The 23,281-nt window shown below is 45.3% G+C and overlaps 1 protein-coding gene across 7 annotated transcripts; it reads left to right on the top strand.

Moving 5' to 3' along the window:
- Window positions 1–12: 12 nt before the first annotated feature.
- On the top strand, window positions 13–23,281 carry LOC124002573 (meiosis regulator and mRNA stability factor 1-like). 7 transcript variants are annotated; one of them, XM_046310071.1, is made up of 28 exons: window positions 13–323; window positions 485–551; window positions 2,159–2,367; window positions 5,048–5,908; window positions 6,195–6,294; window positions 6,433–6,641; window positions 6,756–6,873; window positions 6,977–7,152; window positions 7,646–8,155; window positions 8,916–9,070; window positions 9,429–9,605; window positions 9,910–10,117; window positions 10,639–10,817; window positions 10,999–11,079; window positions 11,443–11,679; window positions 11,802–11,921; window positions 12,185–12,366; window positions 12,807–13,027; window positions 13,383–13,525; window positions 13,883–14,016; window positions 16,210–16,412; window positions 16,762–16,989; window positions 17,414–17,653; window positions 18,197–18,427; window positions 18,757–18,817; window positions 19,109–19,216; window positions 19,357–19,515; window positions 19,684–23,281. In XM_046310071.1, the coding sequence occupies exons 3-28, from the start codon at window positions 2,206–2,208 to the stop codon at window positions 19,917–19,919; spliced, it is 5,439 nt and encodes a 1,812-aa protein (XP_046166027.1). In that variant the 5' UTR covers window positions 13–323; window positions 485–551; window positions 2,159–2,205; the 3' UTR covers window positions 19,920–23,281. The 7 variants fall into 7 exon arrangements, with proteins under 7 accessions (XP_046166027.1, XP_046166026.1, XP_046166023.1 ...); XM_046310070.1 differs by having other exon boundaries at window positions 6,150–6,294; window positions 19,112–19,216; XM_046310067.1 differs by having other exon boundaries at window positions 6,150–6,294.

Below are 23,281 nucleotides of genomic sequence, written 5' to 3'. Positions count from 1 at the left end.
TTATATTTCCTGGAAGACTGTGAGCGTAGACAACGGGGTTCACTTTATTAGTCATTCGGTGCACGGTTACAAGTTCTAAGAAATTTTAACGAGTAGTGTAATAAATAAACCGTGTGTACACAAACAAATGTTTCGATTTGCTAAACCAACTTCCCACTAGAAAAGTGGGAACATTACACGATTTGAAATTGACGGACGTTCCAGAATAGAGAGAACGTGTGCATTGCCTTCGTTAGCAAATTATGTATTCCATTACAGTTTATTTAGTAGTTATTTTACATTAAAATGGCCACAAATTCGATCAGCATACTGTTGTAATTATGGTAAGTTTCGTTTTGAGGAATTTGATAACCATCTAGCAGGGATATAACGATAGGCTCAGTGGCAAGGACACTTGAAACCAGTTGGGTGCTTTGTGTGCAATTGCGACAGTGGTGGAATCGTTTATGGCAAATGTATGTTAAAAAAAACGTTTGGTTGCTAGGTAGACGGATAACGCGGAGGGATATGAGAAGAAAAGAAGTAAAGTAGCTAGCTAGCTCGCCAGTCCGGTAAGAAATAACCAGTTATCTAGATAAATACCCCATTCAAATACGTTGACTGTTAGTTGATATAGCATGATGTTACCCATGTATCTGGTACTAAGCAGTATGTAGCAGGTGCTGTCTCAACAAACAATCGTCAGTTAGCATTAGCTGGCTACCTAACCAACCTAGGCTAGCTAACTTTAACGGTACTCTTATGGGAGAGAATTCCTGTCATTTGTCAAGATAATTTTATGAGGAATTGCCAGAATGGTATTTAGAGAGGAAGCTATGTCGTTTGGGTTGTGCCGCAAAATTGTTTAGTTTTTGTAACTACTTTCAAGCGAATACATGTAACGTTAGCTAACTCACTATGGTTAGCTGCTAACCAAACACTGAGATTGGTTTACGCAAGCAGTCCTGTTAGCTAGGTACACGCCTCGTTTCACCACTAAAATGAACCAGTGAATTATATGAGGGCAGTTGGTCATGAACATAGCAAACGGGAACACGCATTTAGTTTAATGGCACGTGTATAGCTAAACAGTAAATCCACACTAGCATGTCACAACTGCATAGGCAACTCAACGATTTAAAACGTTGAGTTTTAATCGGCTAAACTCTGCAGTTAACAATTTGCTTGGTGCTCTATGCTGACATTTTCCACACGTGCTCCCAAGCACACAAATAAACATGAGGTATTCAAGCGGCAATCCACAGTTCAAACAATAACTAAGCAGGTTTCCCGCTACTGTTTCGGTAAAAGGTTGAGGGATTGGGCTGTGGGAAATGTAACCACACTTAAATTCACAGGCCGACCATCATAATATAAAAGTACAGTTTTAACCATGTTTGAGGCTATAGTGTTTTGTTCACATTTACTTTGTTTACAAACATGGGGCAAACCTATTTTGGATTCTGATGGGTTATGACAGTTAAACTAAGCTCATGGGGCAGTTTAAGTTATACTCTTCAGGAATCGATGGGTTTATTATTTATTTATGTCGCAAAATTTTGTAGTAATTGCAGATTGCCCTTTCATTGATAAGACTTGCCAGCAAAAATACAGGGTTTATTGTAATTGAATAAACCTAGAGGATTTTTAAGAGCCTACAGTAGGCATATATAAAGGTGGCAGGTAGCCTAGTGGTTAAGAGTGTTGGGACAGTAACCGAAAGGTTGCTGGTTCGAATCCCCGAGCCGACTTGGTGAAAAATATGAGCACTTAATGCTAATTGCTCCTATAAGCTGCTCTAGATAAGTGTCTGCTAAATGACTAAAATAATAAATACATGAACCCTAGCTAGTTTTGAAGCTCATCTCCTGAAGAAGATACCTTTTCCTTTCTGTGCCACCACATGTTTGCATACTACTGCGGGACAGCAAAGAAATCATGTCAACAATTATTACCTGGATTCAGTTTTTTAGGGGCACTGTGCTCCCAAGTTATAATTCCAGGCAGCGCAACTAAATATTTAGGAGCTTATGCCCCTGAAATGGTAGCTCTGTAGAACTTTTTGGGGGGTAGGTTTAAACATTCTGTGGTGGTTGCTAGCTGTTGCAGCCAGTGGAAAGTTATGAAGACCAACTTGGAAACATTTAAAACAAAGGGCTTCCTCTTTTCTCTATCTTAGGGAAGCATGAGAAGGAAGCGAGATGGTGAAAGGCTTTGCTAGGTTGTATGATGGAAGGACTGGGAAAGGAGAGATCCATATGCAGTTCTAGGCCCTTCCCATGGCTCAGTCATCCCAAGAAAGAGGCCTCGTCGCGGCTCTGGAAACTCACAGACTGCTTCTCCACCTCCGAGCAGCTAAACACCCCAAGTTACAACACAGACAAACAAGTATGTAACATCTCAGCCCAAGAGAACATTTACATTCTGCTTCAATTAAGTATTGGCATATTGTATCCAGAGACCGATGATAGTTTACGTTCTATGATGGGTATGAAATACAAAACCCCCATCAGTCAATAAATTGACCGAATTGTCACTAACGATACATTGAATGTAGGATTTTTACATTTATGCATACCATTTTCTTTTTTAAGGGCCTTAACTGCTTGCGGATTAGTGGGACGTTAGCGTCCCATTTCGACACCTTCCGGGGGAAATTGCAGAGCGTCAAATTAAATTACTATAAATATTAATTTTCATGAAATCACAAGTGCAATACAACAAAATAAAGCTTAACTTGTTAATCCAGCTGCTGTGTCAGATTCCAGAAAGGCTTTACGGTGAAAGCAAACCATGCGATTATCTGAGGACAGCACACAAATGCATAAATCATTTTCAACCAGAGAGTTGCGACACGAAAGTCAGAAATAGCGATATAATATATGCCTTACCTTTGAGGATCTTCTGTTGGCACTCCAAAAGGTCCCAGTTACATTACAAATTGTCCTTTTGTTCGATAAAGTCCTTTTTATATCCATAATAACTCAGTTTAGCTGTCGCGCTCCAGTCAATAATCCACTCGGTTTCCCGCCTTCAAAATGCATACAAAATGAATCCGGAGAATTTAAGACGGAGAATCGTTATTGTCTTTACCGGAGAAAAATACCAAAGAACGGGCTCTCATTCACAAGCTTGAAAACACTACAGCCAAAATGGGAGCCACCTAGAAAAAAAAAATTCTGTCTTATTTTCCAAAAAACAGCCTGAAACACTTTCTAAAGACTGGAAGCCCCAGGAATTGCAATCGGGCACGATTTCGCCCTATTATAAAAGTGTCAACCATTGAAATCAGTGGTGGGGGGGTGATGGTTTGTCCTCTGGGTTTCGCCTGCCATTTCAGTTCTGTTATACTCACAGACATTATTTTAACAGTTTTAGAAACTTTAGAGTGTTTTCTATCCAAATCTACCAATTATATACATATCCTAGCTTCTGGGCCTGAGTAGCAGGCAGGTTACTTTGGGCACGCTTTTCATCCGCACGTCAAAATACCGCCCCCTATCACAAATAAGTTAAAGCTACTACTACTTTAAATGGTGTAGCTATCAATTATCCCATTAACAATCGCCCACATAAGCAAACTTATTTAATATATGTCCCTATCAGGTAATGAATAATATCAGCTAAATGTCCACAATAAGTGGTCGGTGTCAATTTGTGGTTTCTCTTCCCAGGTCTAATCAATCGTATTATTAGGGGTAGACATTGAAGATACTGATTTCAACATGGAGGGACCAATTAATTTGAAGCTTTGAGAGGAAACAGTGTGTGAATTGTGGAGAGTGAAGTCTGTGTAATAAAAGAGGATTTAGGGATTCTGAGTGGCGCAGCAGTCTAAAGGTGCTAGAGGCGTCATTAGAGACCCGGGTTCGATCCCGGGCTGTGTCACAACCGGCCGTGATCGGGAGTTCCATAAGGTGGTGCACAATTGGCCCACCGCCGTCAGAGGATTGGTTTGGCCGGGGTAGGCCGTCATTGTAAATAATCATTTGTCCTTTAAACTACTTGCCTTTTTTAAAATGAAGATTAAAAAAGGTTACAAACACAATAGTGAAATGTAGCGTTTTAGTCATAACTATGTACATTGCTGCCTCCAGTCATTTTAGATAGGCTTCAAAAGCCAGAGACTGTTTGTTCCTGAACTTGGTTGTTCTAGAATGATAGTTCCTCTTATTACATATCATGAATCCTCCCAAGGCCACTATCTGACATGTTAGGCACACATCTCTTTTCTCTTATCAGTGAACTGGCTTACTTTCATCAACCTCGTTTTCTCTACCATCTTACGGCTCTGCTATGCTATAGACATCGGGCATCCAGCATTGCCATCAGCCATTGAGGAAATGCTTCCTTTGACATCAATGAAAGCTGCTATACTGCCGCTTTGCGCTCGCCTTTGCGTCCAGTCCAACGGCAGTCTCCAAGCTCAAGAATCGCAGAGGTTCAATTCTCGAGTGAAAAAGGTTGATTTTTGGTTGCATATGACCTCGACTATACACCACTGGTTATTGTACTAAGATTTATGAAGTCAAGAAGCTACTAGCTAGCTAACAAAATCAGCTTGTGTAATTGGAGGATCGTTTGGTACAACCACTAGCAATAATTTAATGAGTACCTGCAAAAAAACTGGACCAAAGCTATTGTACTTGTGCATAATCTATGAATATGGTACAGTAGGGGAAAATAAGAATCTCCGCTCTCAAAACAATGTTCTGTGTAGCAGGTAGAAAGTCACATTGACACGGCGCTGAAGGCAAAGCAACGCCACGTGTGTAGTAGAGCTGAGGTGTAAGTTGTACAAAGATGGGTCAGGTTAAACTAGAATACATTGCCCCATCAAATCAACGTTTATTGTTCACGTGAGCACTGTTCAGGGAAATGCTTACTAACTCTCCTCAACAATGCAGTACAGTATCAATCAGGAATCAAATGCCAAATAAAAAAGTAAAAAAATAAGTAGTAAGCATGAAATGATAATGCTGAGAAATAACCTTTTTGTTTGTTTATAAATAACCTTTTTGTTTGTTTAGTTTAGAAATAACCTTTTTGTTTTAACTTCTTTTCTCAGAACGATTACATGGACAACAGAAAGCCAGTATTGGAGCTGAAAGATCTGCCTCCTCCTCCGCATCATACCGCTGCCTCCCAGCCCTTCCCCCTCGCCCCCCTCCCTCTGCCCCCCCCCTGTCTGCCTCCTCTTCCGCAAGACTCCCTCCAACAACTACAACAACAGGGGGGTAGTCCCAAAGTAAGCGTGTGCACTCACTGTGAGCACTGCAGCACAGACCCATTAGGTCGTGGTGGTTATGGGGTTGTTAGTGGTGGAGGTAGCGCTAGTATTAGTAGTGGTGTCGGTGTCAGCAGTGGTGTCCCACTCTACCTCCTTCCAAGTTCTCAGGAAGCCTCTTTCAGCAGGCTAGGAACCAGTCAAATAACGCCAACCACCCTCAACTCACACCCGCACTTCCCCTGCCTTGGTGGTGGTGGTGGAGGGGATGCCAGAGCCACGCTACTCCCCTCTGGGAGCTACAAGCTCCACATCCCCTCTGTAGACACCATGTCCCAGCCCCTACCCTTTCAGTCTCACTCCCACCTACCATGCTCCTGCTGTACAGGAGGCCTTCTCAGACCTCTCCACTCTTACCCCTCCATCCCTTTACCCTACAACGAGTCTAAATTCAATACCACCTCCGCCCCCCTCTCTACCCCCCACCATAGGACTTGTAACCTGGGTACTCCCGCTGGGTATTACCCCTGTGGTGGTGATTACAACCCTGCCACTCTGGGGGTCCAGAGATCATTGGCAGCACACAGTGACCCCCACATACCCACCTCGGGACATATCTGTTCTTCTAATGCTATGCACTTCAATCTTGAACGCACAGTTTGTCGCATGGGGGCGCACTACTGCCGGGATTGTTTGACGAAGGTTGGTGGAATTCTCTTTGTTCACTGTTGTGGTGGCACTCTATTGTATTGGGTGTCACTTGTATACAAGAACGGGCAGTACTTTGTTCAGTTACATGCATACAAGTTACAATTTGTGTCATTCGCCCATCATTTAGATATGACTCTTTGCCCATCCCTGACTCTACAATATTACAACATTTGAAGACATGAGTTGTTTTGTCTGACTACAGAATTATAACTTGTTCTTTCGACGTGTTCAGCCTGCAGACAAGTTGTGGCCTAACATTCCTCTGCCCCCGGCCCAGTCGCCCTCAGTGCCCATCCCTGTGTGTAACGGCTGTGGGACCTCCTCCGATGGCCTGCTACTGCTGGGTTCCAGCCTGGGCAAATCTGCAACGAAGTATGGTATGTATCACTGTCATGATGCCAGTCGTGTTCAGAAGGGCACACTGTACCAACATTTTTCTCAAAAACAATTATCACTAGAGACATGCAGCACCTCCCAGTTATGCTCAATTTCTGAACACGTTTGGTGTCTTCAAGGTTCTCCAGAAGGTCCTGAGAACATCCCTCCGGTGGGTGTTTTCTGGGACATCGAGAACTGCTGCGTTCCCAGCGGTCGCTCTGCTGCAGCTGTGGTCCAGCGCCTCCGCAGCCACTTCTTCCAGGGCCACAGAGAGGCAGAGTTTATCTGCGTCTGTGACATCAGCAAGGAGAACAAGGCCGTCATCCAGGAGCTCAACAACTGCCAGGTAACCTGTGTGTGATCTGATTCCCTCAGCTGGTAATGTGTTCCACTCTTCAGTCTCTGACTCTACCTAAATGAGCAATGTCTGATTAGTCTTCTGGTAATTTTTGTCCCCCAGGTGACGGTAGCGCACATTAACGCTACCGCCAAGAACGCTGCGGACGACAAGCTTCGTCAGAGCCTGCGGCGCTTTGCAGAAACACACACTGCCCCTGCTACTGTGGTGCTAGTCTCCTGTGCGTGTGCTCATTTGACCTAATGTTAATACTGTTTTCCTTTCATTTCGTTCGTCCACTCCATACCTATGTAGTTAACCCTGGTTCCGAATCCGTTTCACAGCCGACGTGAACTTTGCCAGCGAGCTGAGTGACCTCCGGCATCGCCATGGTTTCCAGGTGAACCTGGTCCATAAGAGCGGTCAGACGTCGGACGCCTTGCTGCAGCACGCCCACCGCCACGTGGCCTTTGAAGAGATGGTAGCCGACCTGCCGCCCAGACAGGCTGTCAAATCACAGGTAGGCTTCAGAGATATATGTAATCCATATTGCAGAATGTCAAAAGTTCACTTTTCAATAAATGTACAGTACTCTGGTTGCTCAGAGACATCAGATATCTGCCCTTTAGGCATTACTTCTGGGCAATCTGAAATCTTCCCTTTACTCTTCCAATGGTTCTAGACCTTTTTACATTTGACTTTTGAGTCATTTAGCAGACGCTCTTATCCAGAGCGACTTACATGTTCATATTTGGCCATACTGGTCCCTCTGTGGGAATAGAACCCACAACCCTGGCCTTGCAAGTGCCATGCTCTACCAACTGAGCCACACGGGTCCTGTGTCTTCCCTCTCGTTCTACAGTGTGATCTTCAGTAGTGTAATGCTACGAATTACAAGACTCCGACCATGTAAACCTCTTGTCATTTCAAAACACATTTCCAAAGAATGTTCAAAAACATAAACCCAGAGCGGTCCCCTCTTCTCTCTTTCCCTCCTCTCCTCCCCCCACTAGCTCGGTTACAACCTGCTCTATGTGTACAACCTGCCGCCAGGCTGCGACTGCAAGAGCGTGGGCAACCGCCTGCGCCGCCTCTCGGACAACTGCGGGGGCAAGGTGCTTGGCGTCTCCATGGCCACCGGCACCGCCGTCCTCCGCTTCGGCTCGCAGGAAGCGGCGGAGCGCGCCCGCAAACGCATGGAGAACGAGGACGTGTTCGGTCGGCGCATCACCCTCTCCTTCTCAGCTCCGTCCACTGAGGGGAACGACCCGACCCCACCACCACCCTCATCTGAGACTCCACCTCCGCTTCCAGTTCAACCTCTTCCCTCCTCTTTTTCCTTCCTTCCCCTGGAGAAGCTGCGCTCCCCTAGGAGGAAAAGGCGTGCGAGGCGTGAGTGTCAGAGAGAGAGGGAATCCTCGCTCCCCCTCTCCGTTCCGGTGCCTGAGAGGCCCTACAGCCCCAGGAGGGGGAGCGGGGGGACACCTTTCCCTGTTCCCCCCCAAACCAGAACCCTTCCTCAGGTCAGCAGCATCCTGCCGTCCCCCCATCCTGCGTGCCGCCTGTCCTCCCCTAACCCTGTCCATGTCCTCCACTCTGCCTGCGCTATCCTGTGGCTTTTAATCTATAGCCATGCTTCATCCCATGCTTCATGTAGTTTAATGCCTGGTCTGTTTCTGTGCTCCGTTCAACATTTCATGTAATGTTTTAATCAAACACTTTGTCCCATGCTTCATATAATGTCTGGTTGAGCTTTTTTTTTTTTCATCGCATCAATTAATGCCTCGATCAATGTTTCATCTAATGATTGCATATCTCTCCCACATCTTTGCTCTATCCCATGCCTCGTCTCGTCAGAATCCTGCTTCTGTTTGTAATCGCTTCCTGTCCCGCCGGCCGTAACAGTCTGTTTTTTATGGTCTCTTTCTTCTACGCTTTTGATCTGTTACTTTGATCTCTGCTCTTTTTATTCTGCTGCTCCGTTGCTTTGTCTCCACCCGACAATAGAGCTGAGGGGAAGACTGCAGAATGGTGATGATAATGTCAGAGGTATGACAATAAAAGAGGTTGAATAATACTAACAGTGGGGGAAACGTATAGCTCTGATTTTAATAAATAGCTTTGGTAAAAAATCACCAGCATTCTGAAGGACCACTTCCTCTCAGCTCTTATCGTTTATCTATTATCCTCTTCCACTTCACATCCATTCTGCCAAGCTGATGGCTATTCTAATACATTCACCACTACATATCTAGTTACACTTTGGTTGTCCCCCTGGTGCAGGAGCTAGGTGGACTGGAGACCAAGCCCAAGATTGGGGGTTTCCCCCTGGAGAAAGGCCAGCGCAACTCCTCCCCCCACAGTAACGGAGAGGGGCCGTCCCAGCAACACCCCATCAAGGCCGGCCTCATAGGAGAATCTATGTTCAGCTGCAGGAGGTACTCTATGGACAGCAGGGCCCCTTTCAGACTAAAATGAAGAAAGAACAAATGTACTAATTTTTAGATGGTTCCATCACAGTTGGTTCCCACAGGCTTGTATGTGTATTTACCTTCAATATTGTAAAATGGCCTGCAAAAAGTATCCCTGTTATAGAGGGCTCCATCGACCCAAGGAAGTGTAGAACACATAGGCAGATGTAGGAATTAATAAGCAGCTGTTTCTAAATGAGGTGGCTTGTGCTCAAACTACTGGAGCTGAGGTGATGCCTAAAACTCTCACATACAGTTGTTGTTTTCAGAGAGCTGAGTATGCCATAATCTTTAAACTTTGAGTTTATGTCCCTTCTCCCATCAGGAGAGACCTCTCCAGCCCCCGCAGTGCATCGGACTCTGAGCGTCATGTGGACCGGAGCTCTGGAGAGTTCCAGGTCAGCACCCCCTCTGCCTTCAGTAAGCTGACCCTGCACAAGACCTTTAGCGCCTCGGTCCTCCCCCAGCCACAGGGCCTCTCCCAAGGCTCCTGGTCCTCACGGTGAGACCATCAGACACTACAGAATTACCCGTTTGTTTCTTTACCCTGTCAGCAGTCTTTAGGCGAGGAGAGACGTCAGTCTATGCCTTGGTTTTAACTTGAGCCTTTTTTATCCCCCCCAAAAAAATACAAGGGAATATCCCCCAAATTATTTAAAGAATTTCCTGCACAAATCGTCTTAAAGTAACCTCATTGAGCTACACAAATATCTGACACTTTGATGATTTGGTCAGGCCATTTCAATCTATACCTTCCTATGGTGCTGCCAACCAACCCACTCAACTCCTCTTTCTCTCTGCTCCAGGAGTGGATCCCCCTGCAGGTCGAGCCGCTCCTCCCCCCTAATAGATCCTCCTCCCCGGGGCAGCAGCAGCCCCTGTCTGCCTGTGTGCCCACAGGCCTCAGAGCCCTTCTCGGACGGGGCAGACTTACAGGTGGCCAACCTGGACTACAGGATGTCCCGTAAGGAGCTGCAGCAGAGCCTGCACGACGCCTTCTCCAGACACGGACGGGTGAGTCCTGTACAGACAGTATTCTGATGCTATTCATTATAGATGAATGGAGCTTTAATCTGTCTCCCATTTGAGGCTAAATAGCAAGATGGCGAGGTCAGGATTTAGTAGTTTAGTGTCATTGGTTCAACCTATTCTGTCATTTTCTGATGCGGCTGTGTGTGCTTGTGCCAAAAGTGCTCTGTAGTATTTATATGGTAGACTGCACTCTATGCCAGCGTTTCCCAAACTCTGCCCTTGGGACGCCAAGGGGTGCATGTTTTGGAATCTTGCTCAAACACTACACAGCTGATTCAAATGATCAAAGCTTGATGATTAGTTGACTATTTGAATCAGCTGTGTAGTGTTGGGGCAAAAACCAAAACTTGGGGCCCTGAGGACCAAGTTTGGAAAACCCTGCCCTATTGCAATGTCATTGAGGAAGGCGATGGGATTTCACTGTCACAATGAGGTCAAATTGCTTGTGCGTCATTCGCGGACACTAGACGACATGAAAAGCTAACGTGCATGTCTCTCTCCAGGTTAAAGGCGTAGAGCTGAGTCCCCACACAGACTACCAGCTGAAGGCCACCGTCCAGTTCGTCTCCCTACAGCAGGCCATCAGTGCTGTGAGCAGCCTGCACCGCTACAAGATAGGAAGCAAACGCATCCACGTGTCCCTCATCACCGGGGCCGGCAACAAGTCTCTAGCCATGCTCCGGTATGTACAGTACAGTTAACATTGAGGTAGTACTCTCTCCCATACTTGTCACATCATTTGGCAGTTTCATGTCTTCGATCGGGGAACTCGGCACCATCCTTTTTTAAATGTCGCCAACACATGATTTGTTCCTGGTTTGAGATGGAATCGGATGGTATGAAAAAGTTTCCTCTTTCTACAGCTCTGAAATCTTCCAGATTCTCCAGGACGCGCCAGCCAGCTGTCTTCCCCTTTTCAAGTTCACTGAAATCTACGAGAAAAAGTGAGTCATGTTGCTTCTCTCCTCCTCATCACTCAACCTCCCTCCACCTCTGTAGGAGTTAGTCCTATGCAATGTTAAGTACTGTGGCTGCGTTTACACTTTTTCCCAAAAGCATCTTAATGCTAAGTTCAACAGAGCTATGGGATCCTATGGTTCTAATGAACTTATTCTTAAGATGCTTTTGGGAAAACGGGCCCTGTTCTTTTTTTTTTTTTCACTAATTAGTCTTTTGACCAATAAGATTTGATTGGTTAAAAGACCAATCAGTGGGGGGGGGGAGATCCGAATTGGGCTGCCTGTGTAAATGGAGGCTAAATAAAGGCTGTCGATGTACTTTATTAATTCCTTTCCACCTCTCCCCAGATTTGGTCGTAAGCTGGTGGTGAGCGACCTATACAGACTACAAGAGGTTGTGGCGGTGAGGGAGCAGGGTGGAGGCAGGCTGGTGTGTCTCCTCCCCAGTAGCCAGGCCAGGCAGAGCCCTCTGGGGTCGTCTCAGTCCCAGGAGGGGTCCTCGGCTAATGGTAGTCCTGTGGTGTTTGAACAGTTGGAGTACCACGAGCCTGTCTGCAGTTACCACTACACACAGCAGAACTTCAGGTAGGGATAGACTGAAAGACCCATATGCGCACACACACACACACTCACATTTATGTCATCTTACAGGACTCTTTTTGGAAAAGTATTTCATAAGAGCTCGATCTCTCTGTCCCCCCCTGTAGTGAGGCAGACTTTGACCCAGACTCGTATAAGATTCCTTTTGTGGTGGTGTCTCTGAAGACCCTGGCCTCCCAGGTCCACTGTCTGCTACAGTCCCATGAGGGAACCCTGCCCCTGCTCAGGTAACCAACGCTGTCTCTGCCTGGATAGATTAATGGACAGTGGATGCTTAATAAAGTTTAATTCAATAAATGGAGTGGGAGAGATTTGCCTTGAAATAAAAGTGAACTTTTATGGGAAATAACTTTTTAATTAAGCAAAACAATATTTCTAGAACCCATTTCATACAAATGGAGTACAATGGCATTTGGAATTTCCTATAACACTGTAAATGTTACTAGATTTTGTGTTTCACTCATATTAATTTTGCTTTCCTGTGACTCAGTTTCTCAGAGTGCTATGCATCAGAGTTGGGCCCCCTGGTGGTGTCTGAAGAGGGGGAGGAGGAGGGGAGTGTCCCCTTGGAGCACCTTATCACCTGTATACCAGGCATTAACATAGTCACTGCTCAGAATGGCTTCAAGGTCATCAAGTGGATCCACAACAAGCCACCCGCATCCAACACAGGTACTGACCTGACTCTCAGCCCTATCACTCAGGGAGAATTACATTGAAAACCTTTTATTTAGACTCGCAGAGGAATCCTCTGGGGTTCATAAAAGCAATACAAACCTACAGAATTTAAACCCTATATTCATTAACAATGGAGGCCCCTATCGCATAAGGCCATTCTCAAAGACTTGAAGATACTCGGGAGGCAATAAGAATTGTGTCAGCGATATGTTGAGCTAAAAACTACTTTCCTGACATTTTTAGTAGGTGGATACTGTACCGCTGACGCAGATACCAGCACGCCAAGACAGAGCTGCACCCATACTACTATCATAATAGAAGTAATTAAAACCTCTTGCTGTGTGTGTGTGTGTGTGTGTGTGTGTGTGTGTGTGTGTGTGTGTGTGTGTGTGTGTGTGTGTGTGTGTGTGTGTGTGTGTGTGTGTGTGTCATAGACCAGTGGACGCAGCGGTGCAAGTCCCCGGTGGGGAACCCCCAGTTGATCCAGTTCAGTAGAGAGCTCATTGACCTGATGAAGGGTCAGCCCTGCAACCTGATGCCCATCAGCAAGTTCATACCTGCCTACCACCACCACTATGCCAAGCAGTGTAGGGTCTCTGACTACGGATACTCTAAGCTGCTGGAGCTACTGGAGGCTGTGCCTCACGTACTGCAGGTATGATACATACACACGCACAGTTTAATAACTCGCTCAATTACACAGATAATCAAAGATGGCAGTTACTCAAGCTCAATTAATTGATACATGATGGATCACATTTAATCTTGCTAGTTTAGTGACTTCCTAGCTCAAACACACAATGAAGAGACTGGGAGACCATCTGCTGTCCCTCCTGACAAAGCCTTGCCCACTTTGTTTCTCATTACACACTTCAACAGCCTTGAGGTTAGATCCCTGACAGAAACACTTAGTACAACATCTAATAGATTATTGCAGCAGGAAGTGCTAGCATACACTCTCAGTGGTGGCGACCCTGAAGTAAAATCTGTTTTTCCTCTCTCAACTCCAGATCCTTGGCATGGGGACCAAGCGTCTGCTGACCCTGACCCACCGTGCCCAGGTGAAGAGATTCACCCAGGACCTCCTCAAACTGCTCAAGTTCCAGGCCAGCAAACAGGTGGCTGTCACGGACTTCATGCAGGCCTACCATTGGTCAGTACTACCGCCAGGAACTGCCCACTCCGCCACTCTCTCAGCAAATCATACCGTCTAGAGTCTAAAATTCATGCAGACCAACCACTGGTCAATTCTATAGGAAGACCGCCCATTCCCACGCTCTCAGCCAATCAGGTTGTCTATCCCAAGAGCTAAGCACATTCCTGTCAGCTATTGTTAATTAACAGTAAAGTATTTGTTTTATGACTTTGTTTGGATTCTGTTTCTATTGCCTTATTTGGAGGTGTATTTACTTGTGATGGTGTTTTATATGAATTCATTTGGAAGTGTATTTTCTGTCAAATGGCTCCCTGTCTGTGTGTGTGTTCATTCAATGTGTTTCTATTGCTACAGGTGCTTCTCCAGAGACTGGTGTGTGCTGGACTATGGGATGTGTGATCTGATGGACCTGCTAGCTGAGATCCCTGACACCACCATCACCATCACACACCAGGACTTGGACACTGTCATCTCTGTACCCAAGAGAGGTGAGATGAGGTCCCTCTGTATGGGTCTTAGGGTATGCAACATTCCGGTAACTTCCCCAAAAGGATTCTGTATTTTTCGTGGTTATTGTTCCCAGTGTACTTCCACCTGGGATTTGGGGAAAGTAACAAGAATTGTGCGACCCTTATGGGTCTGATATCAGGGTCATGGATAAACTACCAGAGGGTTGTTCGGTCTTTCTAGTACATTTGATCACTTGGGGGAACATACCCAGCTTTAGGAAGGACATGTAAAATATTGGTAACGTTTGTTTAGAAAATATGTTGAACGTGGGACAAGACGGTTGGGTTGTTGTCTTGTTTGTGTCTGGTTGTGCATTTGATCCCTGGGGGAAAATTGTGAAATATTAGTCACTTTTTTGTTTTGATTTTTTAAATTTATTTTTTCCCCACTCATATTCAACCCAGAAATTCCCTTGGAGATGGGTAAGAATATCCTTGCCATTGGAGGGCATGGAATAAAGTAATGCATTTCACACACACACACACGCACATGCCCGACTATCTCCTGACTAGTAATGCCACAGCCTTCGGTACACTTCTACGGTGTCGGCATACAGTAGGTTTAAACCAGGCCTACTGCCTTTTGACACAACCTCTTTCCACACTGCCATCCTCTCTCTGTTCAATAGAGTCAGAAAATACCTGTTCTACTTCAAATCAAATCAAATTTATTTATATAGCCCTTCGTACATCAGCTGATATCTCAAAGTGCTGTACAGAAACCCAGCCTAAAACCCCAAACAGCAAACAATGCAGGTGTAAAAGCACGGTGGCTAGGAAAAACTCCCTAGAAAGGCCAAAACCTAGGAAGAAACCTAGAGAGGAACCGGGCTATGTGGGGTGGCCAGTCCTCTTCTGGCTGTGCCGGGTAGAGATTATAACAGAAAATGACCAAGATGTTCAAATGTTCATAAATGACCAGCATGGTCAAATAATAATAAGGCAGAACAGTTGAAACTGGAGCAGCAGCACAGTCAGGTGGACTGGGGACAGCAAGGAGCCATCATGTCAGGTAGTCCTGGGGCACGGTCCTAGGGCTCAGGTCCTCCGAGAGAGAGAAAGAAAGAGAGAATTAGAGAGAGCATATGTGGGGTGGCCAGTCCTCTTCTGGCTGTGCCGGGTGGAGATTATAACAGAACGTGGCCAAGATGTTCAAATGTTCATAAATGACCAGCATGGTTGAATAATAGTAAGGCAGAACAGTTGAAACTGGAGCAGGAGCATGGCCAGGTGGACTGGGGACAGCAAGGAGTCCTCATGTCAGGTAGTCCTGGGACATGGTCCTAGGGCCCAGGCCAGTTGAAACTGGAGCAGCAGCATGGCCAGGTGGACTGGGGACAGCAAGGAGTCATCATGTCAGGTAGTCCTAGGGCATGGTTCTAGGGCTCAGGTCCTCCGAGAGAGAGAAAGAAGGAGAGAATTAGAGAACGCACACTTAGATTTACACAGGACACCGAATAGGACAGGAGAAGTACTCCAGATAAACAAACTGACCCTAGCCCCCGACACATAAACTACTGCAGCATAAATACTGGAGGCTGAGACAGGAGGGGTCAGGAGACACTGTGGCCCCATCCGAGGACACCCCCGGACAGGGCCAAACAGGAAGGATATAACCCCACCCACTTTGCCAAAGCACAGCCCCCACACCACTAGAGGGAAATCTTCAACCACCAACTTACCATCCTGAGACAAGGCCGAGTATAGCCCACAAAGATCTCCGACACGGTACAACCCAAGGGGGGGGAAACCCAGACAGGCCGACCACAACAGTGAATCAACCCACCCAGGTGACGCACCCCCCCCAGGGACGGCACGAGAGAGCCCCAGCAAGCCAGTGACTCAGCCCCCGTAACAGGGTTAGAGGCAGAGAATCCCAGTGGAAATTGTTGGGGATCAGGTTGTTTTTCCATCTACATGTTTTTCTGTATAATCTTTAAAAATAGAAAATTAAAAAAACCGGCAAAAAAAATTAAATGACCTGTAATAGGAATTACCAGGTGAGTTAAAAGGAGAGAAGGTGAAGTAAATGTATAAATACGTGGTTTATTACAACAGGGAGACGCCATCCAGCAGAGAACATATCTAACTGGCTTCAAAAATATATATTATAAAAAATATAAAAAAACAGGGTTTTTTAACTCTTGCCCTCCTTTGTCTCGTCCCCCTCAGATCGTACATCAGATGAGATGGAGCGGACCAAGCAGTTTGGTAAGGAGGTGGTGGACCTACTGCGTCACCAGCCCCACTGTCGCATGGCCTTCTCCAAGTTCATCCCTACCTACCACCACCACTTCGGACGCCAGTGCAAACTCGCCTACTACGGCTTCACCAAGCTCATGGAGCTCTTCGAGGCCATCCCCGACGTACTCATGGTGGGTGGAGGCCAGAATCATTCTCTGTCCCAGGAGGAATGTGTTTTTTTTTACTATTTGTAGACTTCAGAGTACTGCAGGAGAAGCCATTGATCATTTCAGATTATCCTCAATTTATCCAGAGCACTACCTTAATTTGGAATGATTTGGAAATTAATCGCAACGTCTGACAGTAAAAACAGTCATACCCAGCAGCTATTTTTCTTTTCACCAGCCACAAAAATTGTGTGTAATAAATATTGGTGTGCATCTCATTTCTGTCCTAATGGGTAATTTATTATCAGTTCAAATAATGTTATTCCTAGAGTAGAGTGGACATTTTTGCTATGGAACCCCTCTCTCTCCCCAGGTGTTAGAGTGTGGAGAGGAGAAGGTGCTGACCCTAACGGAGGTAGAGCGTGTGAAGGCCCTGGCTGCCCAGCTGGTCAAGATGCTCCGTTCCCAGAGAGACTCCAGCCTGCCTGCTGCCCAGCTACTGTCTGAGTATAGCAAGACCTTTGGCTACGGCCTGAGGCTCCAGGACTACGACGTCTCCTCCCTACCCGCCCTTCTCGTCAAGCTCTGCCACGTCGTCAAGGTATGGTTGGGACTTTCTAGTCAGTTCAGTCAAATACATCTGTAGTAGGCTGTTGTATTTAATAGATTTAGACTGATTTAAATGGTTGTGATACTGCATGTTTTGATGGTTGTCAACCCCAACACTGAACAAGAGCATCCTGAGCTATACCTCGTGTAAACATTATTTTGGCCCCAAAGGATGAGTCACAAGTATTTATTGATATGAATTGATGTCACTGAAGTGGCTTTGATGAATTTTGAGCATGCAGGCCCCTTATTGGTGGGTTGAAATGTCATCTTTATATTGGAAATGAGCCATCAATTCCAGATTCAGCCATGTTTTCTGAATACCAAGGTTCATCTCTCACCTCCAACTGAAGGCACTTTGATACATGCTGCAGTATAAAGGGATTTTTATAAATCTGATTTGACCTTCTCCTCAGGTTGTGGACGGCACTAACGGCCGTGAGGTCCAGCTGATCAACAGGAAGTCTCTGCGCTCGTTAACGTGCCAGCTGCTGTCCCTGCTGATGGGCCTGGGGCAGCACGAGGGAGACGGCTCCGTCAGCGTGGAGGGCTTGAGTCTGCTGTATCATTCTGTACATGGGGTACAGCTCAACCCCTGTGAATACGGCTTCCTCTCGCTCAGCGAGCTGCTGAAGAGCCTGCCTTACCTGGTGGAGGTCGGTGGACTGGACCATAGAGATATCATACTATACTAATGTTTAATTCTAGTTCTATAGACTGGAACCTTTTTGCTCTACTGCCTATTTGTCTGATAAGAAGGATCATGGATTCCTGTGAAAATATTTTTTTTAGGGCTTTTTCACAGGGTCTTAAAGTTGGGTAGCATTGTGTTCGTCGGGTTTTGTAATTGTCTGAGACATATTTCACAATCCTTTTGAATGAAATACTGTGGTTATGTTAGAATATTTGGAATAATGACCATTTGGTCTTTGTGTGTAGGTCTAGTCTAGACCGAGGTGGGCAAACTACGACCCGCGGGTAATAAAAAAAAATTAAAAACTCAAACTAGACAAAATATGTTGAAATGACAATGGACCTATACATTTTCAAATAACTGACCGTTTTGGCCCATCCCCCAAAAAATGTGTGGCCCTCTGTTTGTTTAATTTTGAAATCCCAATGTGGCCCTCGAGCCACAAAGTTTGCCCTCCCCTGGTGTTTCTCATAACTTCCCTTCTCTCTCTCCCCCTCCCCCCTAGCTGTTCTACGGTGAGGGTGAGGAGGAAGGAGAGCGTGGCGAGGAGAGAGTTAGACTCACCCGTCTGTACCAGTTTGCCCGTAGGGTGCGTGCCCTGCTCCACACCTACCACTACCACCAGATCTTCCTAACGGAGTTCCCCGGGGCCTACGCCAAGTTCACCGGACTCGGCCTCCAACCTCGCTCCTACGGCTACGGCAGCGTAGACGACCTGCTCAACGCCATACCACAGGTACAGAATTAGGCAACTTCTTTCTTTTTTTTAAGTGCTTTTCTCAAATTCAAAGCTGATAGACAAGAAACATTTAGTTAAACAACATGTTTTAAATACACAGATGTGTTAATGATAAGATGGGAATTTATAACGCTTGTATCTATAAAGAGTTCTTCAGCATATGGACCTGCACTGAGATATCACTGTGGAAGCAGCAGATGTAGTCAATGTGGTTAGTTGCCTTCTCTGTCCCTGCACTGTGCGGCTTTAGCCCCCATTGCAGACTCTGTGGTGACGGACGGATGGGGTTTGTGGTAATTAAATGGGATGTTTCTTCCTGTGTGCAGGTAGTGTGGATCAAAGGGCATGGCCACAAGAGGATTATCGTTTTGAAGAACGATATGAAAGGTAAAGACAAATCAACCGTCTGGCAGCAGGAACTGTGGAAACGAATGGCTTTGGCCTTACCTGCATTTAGTATTAACATACGGGAAGGGGTTGTTATCAGTTCATCTCATGGGCATCATGTTGTATGATCCTTCAACATGAGACTAGTTGAACATGACATGTAATGGGAACAGAAGTCGTGGTGTTTTGCTTGTATGATGCGAACAGAAATGGTAGTGTCTTAAAGGCACAATGTTTCTCTGTAATGGAAAGAGTGTAATAATGGTCTGTGGGTTGGTTGGTTCTCCTCAGCAGCTCGAGCCACTGGAGCCAGCCCTGCAGCCTCAGAGGAGCCTGAGGACGGGGCCAGCCAGAGAGACAGCCCCTGTAGCAACACAGAGTCTGGAACTCACAGCCCAGGTAGCTAACCACACCACTGGAGTCATAGGCACTATTAGCAATGTTTTGATCTTATTCTTTCTGCCTTGTAGGTGTTTTTAGGCTTTTTAATAGTTGTTTATACATTGAAGCAGAAATGAAGTCTCTTTTTTCTCCCTCAGGTGTTGGTGGGGTGGAGACGGAGCTGCTGTGTCTGACTTCTCCAGTAGACCTGCTGTGTGGCCCAGTACCCTCCTGCCTGCCCTCTCCCCAGCTGCACCCTGACCTCGTTCTCCAACAGGCTGACCTCATCCACTTCGAGCAGACGCCATCACCAGCAGGTGAGCTGATCACGTGATCAACCGCGGTTCAAACCCAGGTCTTGTGTGTGCAATGAGACTGTTAGCCCTCCTAGGCATTAGCTTCGACCTTACTCGTGCTCCGCTATACACACAGCCGACATCTTCCCTTGGACTGTTGTGGATACGTGTTGCCATTGTGTTTTTCAGAGCTTGATAAACCTGAGGAGGAAGCTGTAGCAGCACCTGCTGTCTGTGACACATCTGAGCCTATAGAACTACTAACTGACAACAACCAGAATGTTGTTGTTTTGGTTTCTACGACTACCAAGCCTCCACAGAATGTGACCTGCAAAATAGCGTCCATTGAAAACAGCCCCAGCAAGAGGACTCCTCGCAATAAAGTGAAGCTGGCAGCTAACTTCTCTTTTACAGCCGCCCCCTAAGATAACTCACTGACAATCACATGCTGGAACAAGCGCACACATTCATCACACACATCTCGAGAATGAAGAGTTGATCGGCTAAATTGTAAAAAGCCCCAAAAATAATGATTTGTTTTTAGTCATGCCCCCCGCAACAAACTGATGTTATTTCCTTTCTTTGCCTTTTCCCCTTATCTTTTCAAACTCAATCATCGTGTTGATGTAGGTGTTCCTTCACAAAGCCATGCGTTTTCTTGTTGCAGTTATTTCTGCAACAGCCATTCATTTTTCAAAGCCGTGTAATTTTAGTCAGATTAATGCATGTCCAGGAAGGTTTTGTGGTAGATATTAATTATATACTATGGATAAATTGTTTGGAAACATGATTCTCTAAAAGTGGAAAGAGAACTTCCCCACATGGGACAATACAGCAACAACAAATACTGAGGTAGTTGGCACTGTAGCCACGAGTTTACACTGCAAATCACAAAAGATGCCTATTTTACCACTGAATACCCTTACCTCAACTCAAAACTCCTCAGAGATTTAATACAGTAACTTGTTTAAAAATGGGAACTTAATAGGGATTTTATATCATGTGTCAAGGAAGCTCTGAGGGAAAGCTATATAAATATGTAGAGAAACGTCATTATTTGGATACTGCCTTGCTATGTTTCAAGAAAGGAGCCGTAAAGTGTCTACTGCCCTCTCCGCTGTGTTGTCCCCATTGCATTTTGTCATCGGACAAATGCACTTCTTCATACAGCTAGAAGTTTAAAAAAATAAAAAATAAATAATATTTGAGCTTTGCCATTGAGGCAGCTTTGGAGGTAGTATTGACAATTATTGTTGTTGAGTAACCATGCCCATCTCATTCTTTTAACTTTCTCTTGGGCGATGTTTAGCATTGTGTTCAGTTCACTGTCCAGTGTTAGAGTCCTCAGACATCGTTCCACCTTGACTATGTGCTTTCATAAAGTAGTAGCCTATATGGCTGGTGTTTTCAGTTTCTCATTCAAGTATCGAGTCAATGGCAGGAGTGATCAAACTGTCAAAATGACTTCGAAGTAACTTTGACGGCAGTCTGGTCTCAGTCAAATCGATCTAAGCTTGTATCTGTGTGTTCTCAATGGGGTGTCGCAATCAGCGCTGTCTCCGACAGTGTGAAAGAGAAGGAATTTTGACTTCTCAGTGAAGAGTTTTGAATGAGCTCTTGGCGAGGATGAGGGCCAGTCTGCCTTGGGCCGTTATTTAGGCAAGGCAGAAGCCGATACCCTGAATACTCGGACCAAGTATTAAAAAGCTTGGAGGCAGGGTGAACAAAGATATAATGACACTGTTTCCTGCCGGAAGCTAAGTAGAAATGATTTCTGTTTTTGTATTTTTAGAGATTGAGTGCGGTTTACACTTGAATAACTTATAGGTGGTGTGTAATATGCATGTTGTGCATAAAAACAAACATTTTATGCATGGTGTAAACCTATTAGGTCAGAAATCAGACTGTTGGTGAACTGCATTTTTTAAAGAAATTAGTTGTCTTGTTTCCACAGAAACAATATATTAGAGGTATTGTTTACATCACCCCCCTTCCCCCCACTCCTGGTTACTGTTTACATCACCCCCTCCCCCCTCACTCCTGGTTACTGTGGAAACGCCCAAGGTTGTTTTTGTTCAACCTGGTTGCTTTTTGTCTACATTTTCAGTGTTGTCTACTGGTTGAGTAGAGGAGCTGGGATTTTTGATTTTTAAAACAATGAGATAGACTTGGTGTTTTTAGTCAAAGTGGAGAGAAAAGATGGGCACTTGTGTGCTCCAGCTACACATGAAACAGCAAGAGGGGCCCCTGGAGGCCCCTGATAGGATCAAAGGGACAAAGGCTCTCGTGCGGCGCTGGACATGCCTGGCTCTTACAATGGCTTGTATCTGCCATGGCGCTTAGTAAGGGATGGCTACTGAATGGACTGGAGACATGGCATACCTCAATCGTCTTTACATAACATTTTTACTTGTTATTGTCTATAGATGTATTTTTTGTTGTTGCCTATCCTACGTGTTGATGAGTGCTGATTGTACCAACCAACCCCAGGTTATGACAGAGTTCCTACCTACAAGCATGGTTTGGAAAGAAGGCATGATTTGATGAAAGGGAAAAACAGCATCCCTATGAACAGATGTTGAAAAATGCAGTTTTCTCTCTTGTGCTGCTACTGTGTTGAAGATGCAGAAAAGACCAGAGAATTGGGCCAGGGCCCCTGATGTCCATCTCCTTTGATCCAAAATGTCTCCTTCTGTCAGTGTTACTGTATGTGTTGGAGATTCAGTTGACGACCAGAGAAATTGGGCCAGAGCCCATGATAGTGATCTCCTTGCTAAGAGCCAATATGGCTGGTCAGATTCCTGTCAGTGTTTTTCCTGTTGACTGTGTTTCAAATTGGCATCTAATTTGATTCTCCTCGTTAGTTACTAGACTTTTGTGTTTTGACGCCCAAGATTTCCTTCCTGTTTCTAATTACATGACTCAAGGAGGTGGATTTCCCAGGATCTTGAGCGATTTCCGATACGGTATATTGAGGGATAATGGCTTAAAGGCTCAATCTTTCCGAAAGTGTTAGACCCCGTTTGAACAATGGGCAGAATCTTATTTCTCTTTAACAAAGGGACAATCGGCACAAAAGTTACCTTAAAATTGTGCACTAAAACTTAAATTATACTTTAGTTTGGCCTCGAAAGATACAACTGCGTTTTACGTTAGAACTAACTCCCAGGTGCTACAGTGTCCACTATCTCAGAAGGCAGAGTTAAAATAAGAGGTACAATTTTCATAAGTTTGCTTACATCAGTGAAAAGCAGCATGTACTGGTAAAGTACTCCGCACCTTTGCATAGCTTTGTTTCTTGTAAAAGGAGGTTTGTGGGTTTGTTCATTTCGGAGGTGAAAAAAATAATTGTTTTGTCGTTGGTTCATTTGTATCGGACTCCACTATAGTGCGATTTAATTGGATCTTGAAGTGAGTATGTCATGGTCTGCGTCTGAAACGGCAGCATATTCCCTATATAGTGCACTACTTTATATGAACTCTGGTCGAAAGTAGTGCACTATATAGGGAATAGGGTGCTATTCTGGATACTACCCTGTCTGTCAATGTTTGTTTGCACTTCTCTTAGTCTCTCTGTTGTACTCCCATGGAACTCACCCCCTCCAGTTTTCGTCATCAAGGTTATCCTTTGTGATAACTTTTCTGTTCTGTATTTGTTTCACTGAAGTCTTCTATCGTTCCTTCTCCCTGTTCCCCCTTCACCTCACCATACAAGACGTTGTTATGACCGTTTCATTGATGTTGAGGGGACCAAATGATTTCTGTTGAATAAATCACTCAAGCATTA

This window comes from Oncorhynchus gorbuscha, linkage group LG18 (assembly GCF_021184085.1).
Source record: "Oncorhynchus gorbuscha isolate QuinsamMale2020 ecotype Even-year linkage group LG18, OgorEven_v1.0, whole genome shotgun sequence".
NCBI classification, from domain to species: Eukaryota; Metazoa; Chordata; class Actinopteri; order Salmoniformes; family Salmonidae; genus Oncorhynchus; species Oncorhynchus gorbuscha.
Note: the sequence above shows the minus strand (reverse complement) of the source record. Positions and strands in the feature narration are given on the sequence as shown.

Excerpts from the sequence above, each read along its gene's own strand:
- LOC124002573 (XM_046310068.1), top strand. The coding sequence starts at position 2,206 with ATGATGGAAGGACTGGGAAAGGAGAGATCCATATGCAGTTCTAGGCCC. Across the intron at positions 7,153-7,645 it reads GACAGGCTGTCAAATCACAG|CTCGGTTACAACCTGCTCTA; the intron begins GTAGGCTTCAGA and ends TCCCCCCACTAG. Across the intron at positions 13,526-13,882 it reads TTCATGCAGGCCTACCATTG|GTGCTTCTCCAGAGACTGGT; the intron begins GTCAGTACTACC and ends CTATTGCTACAG.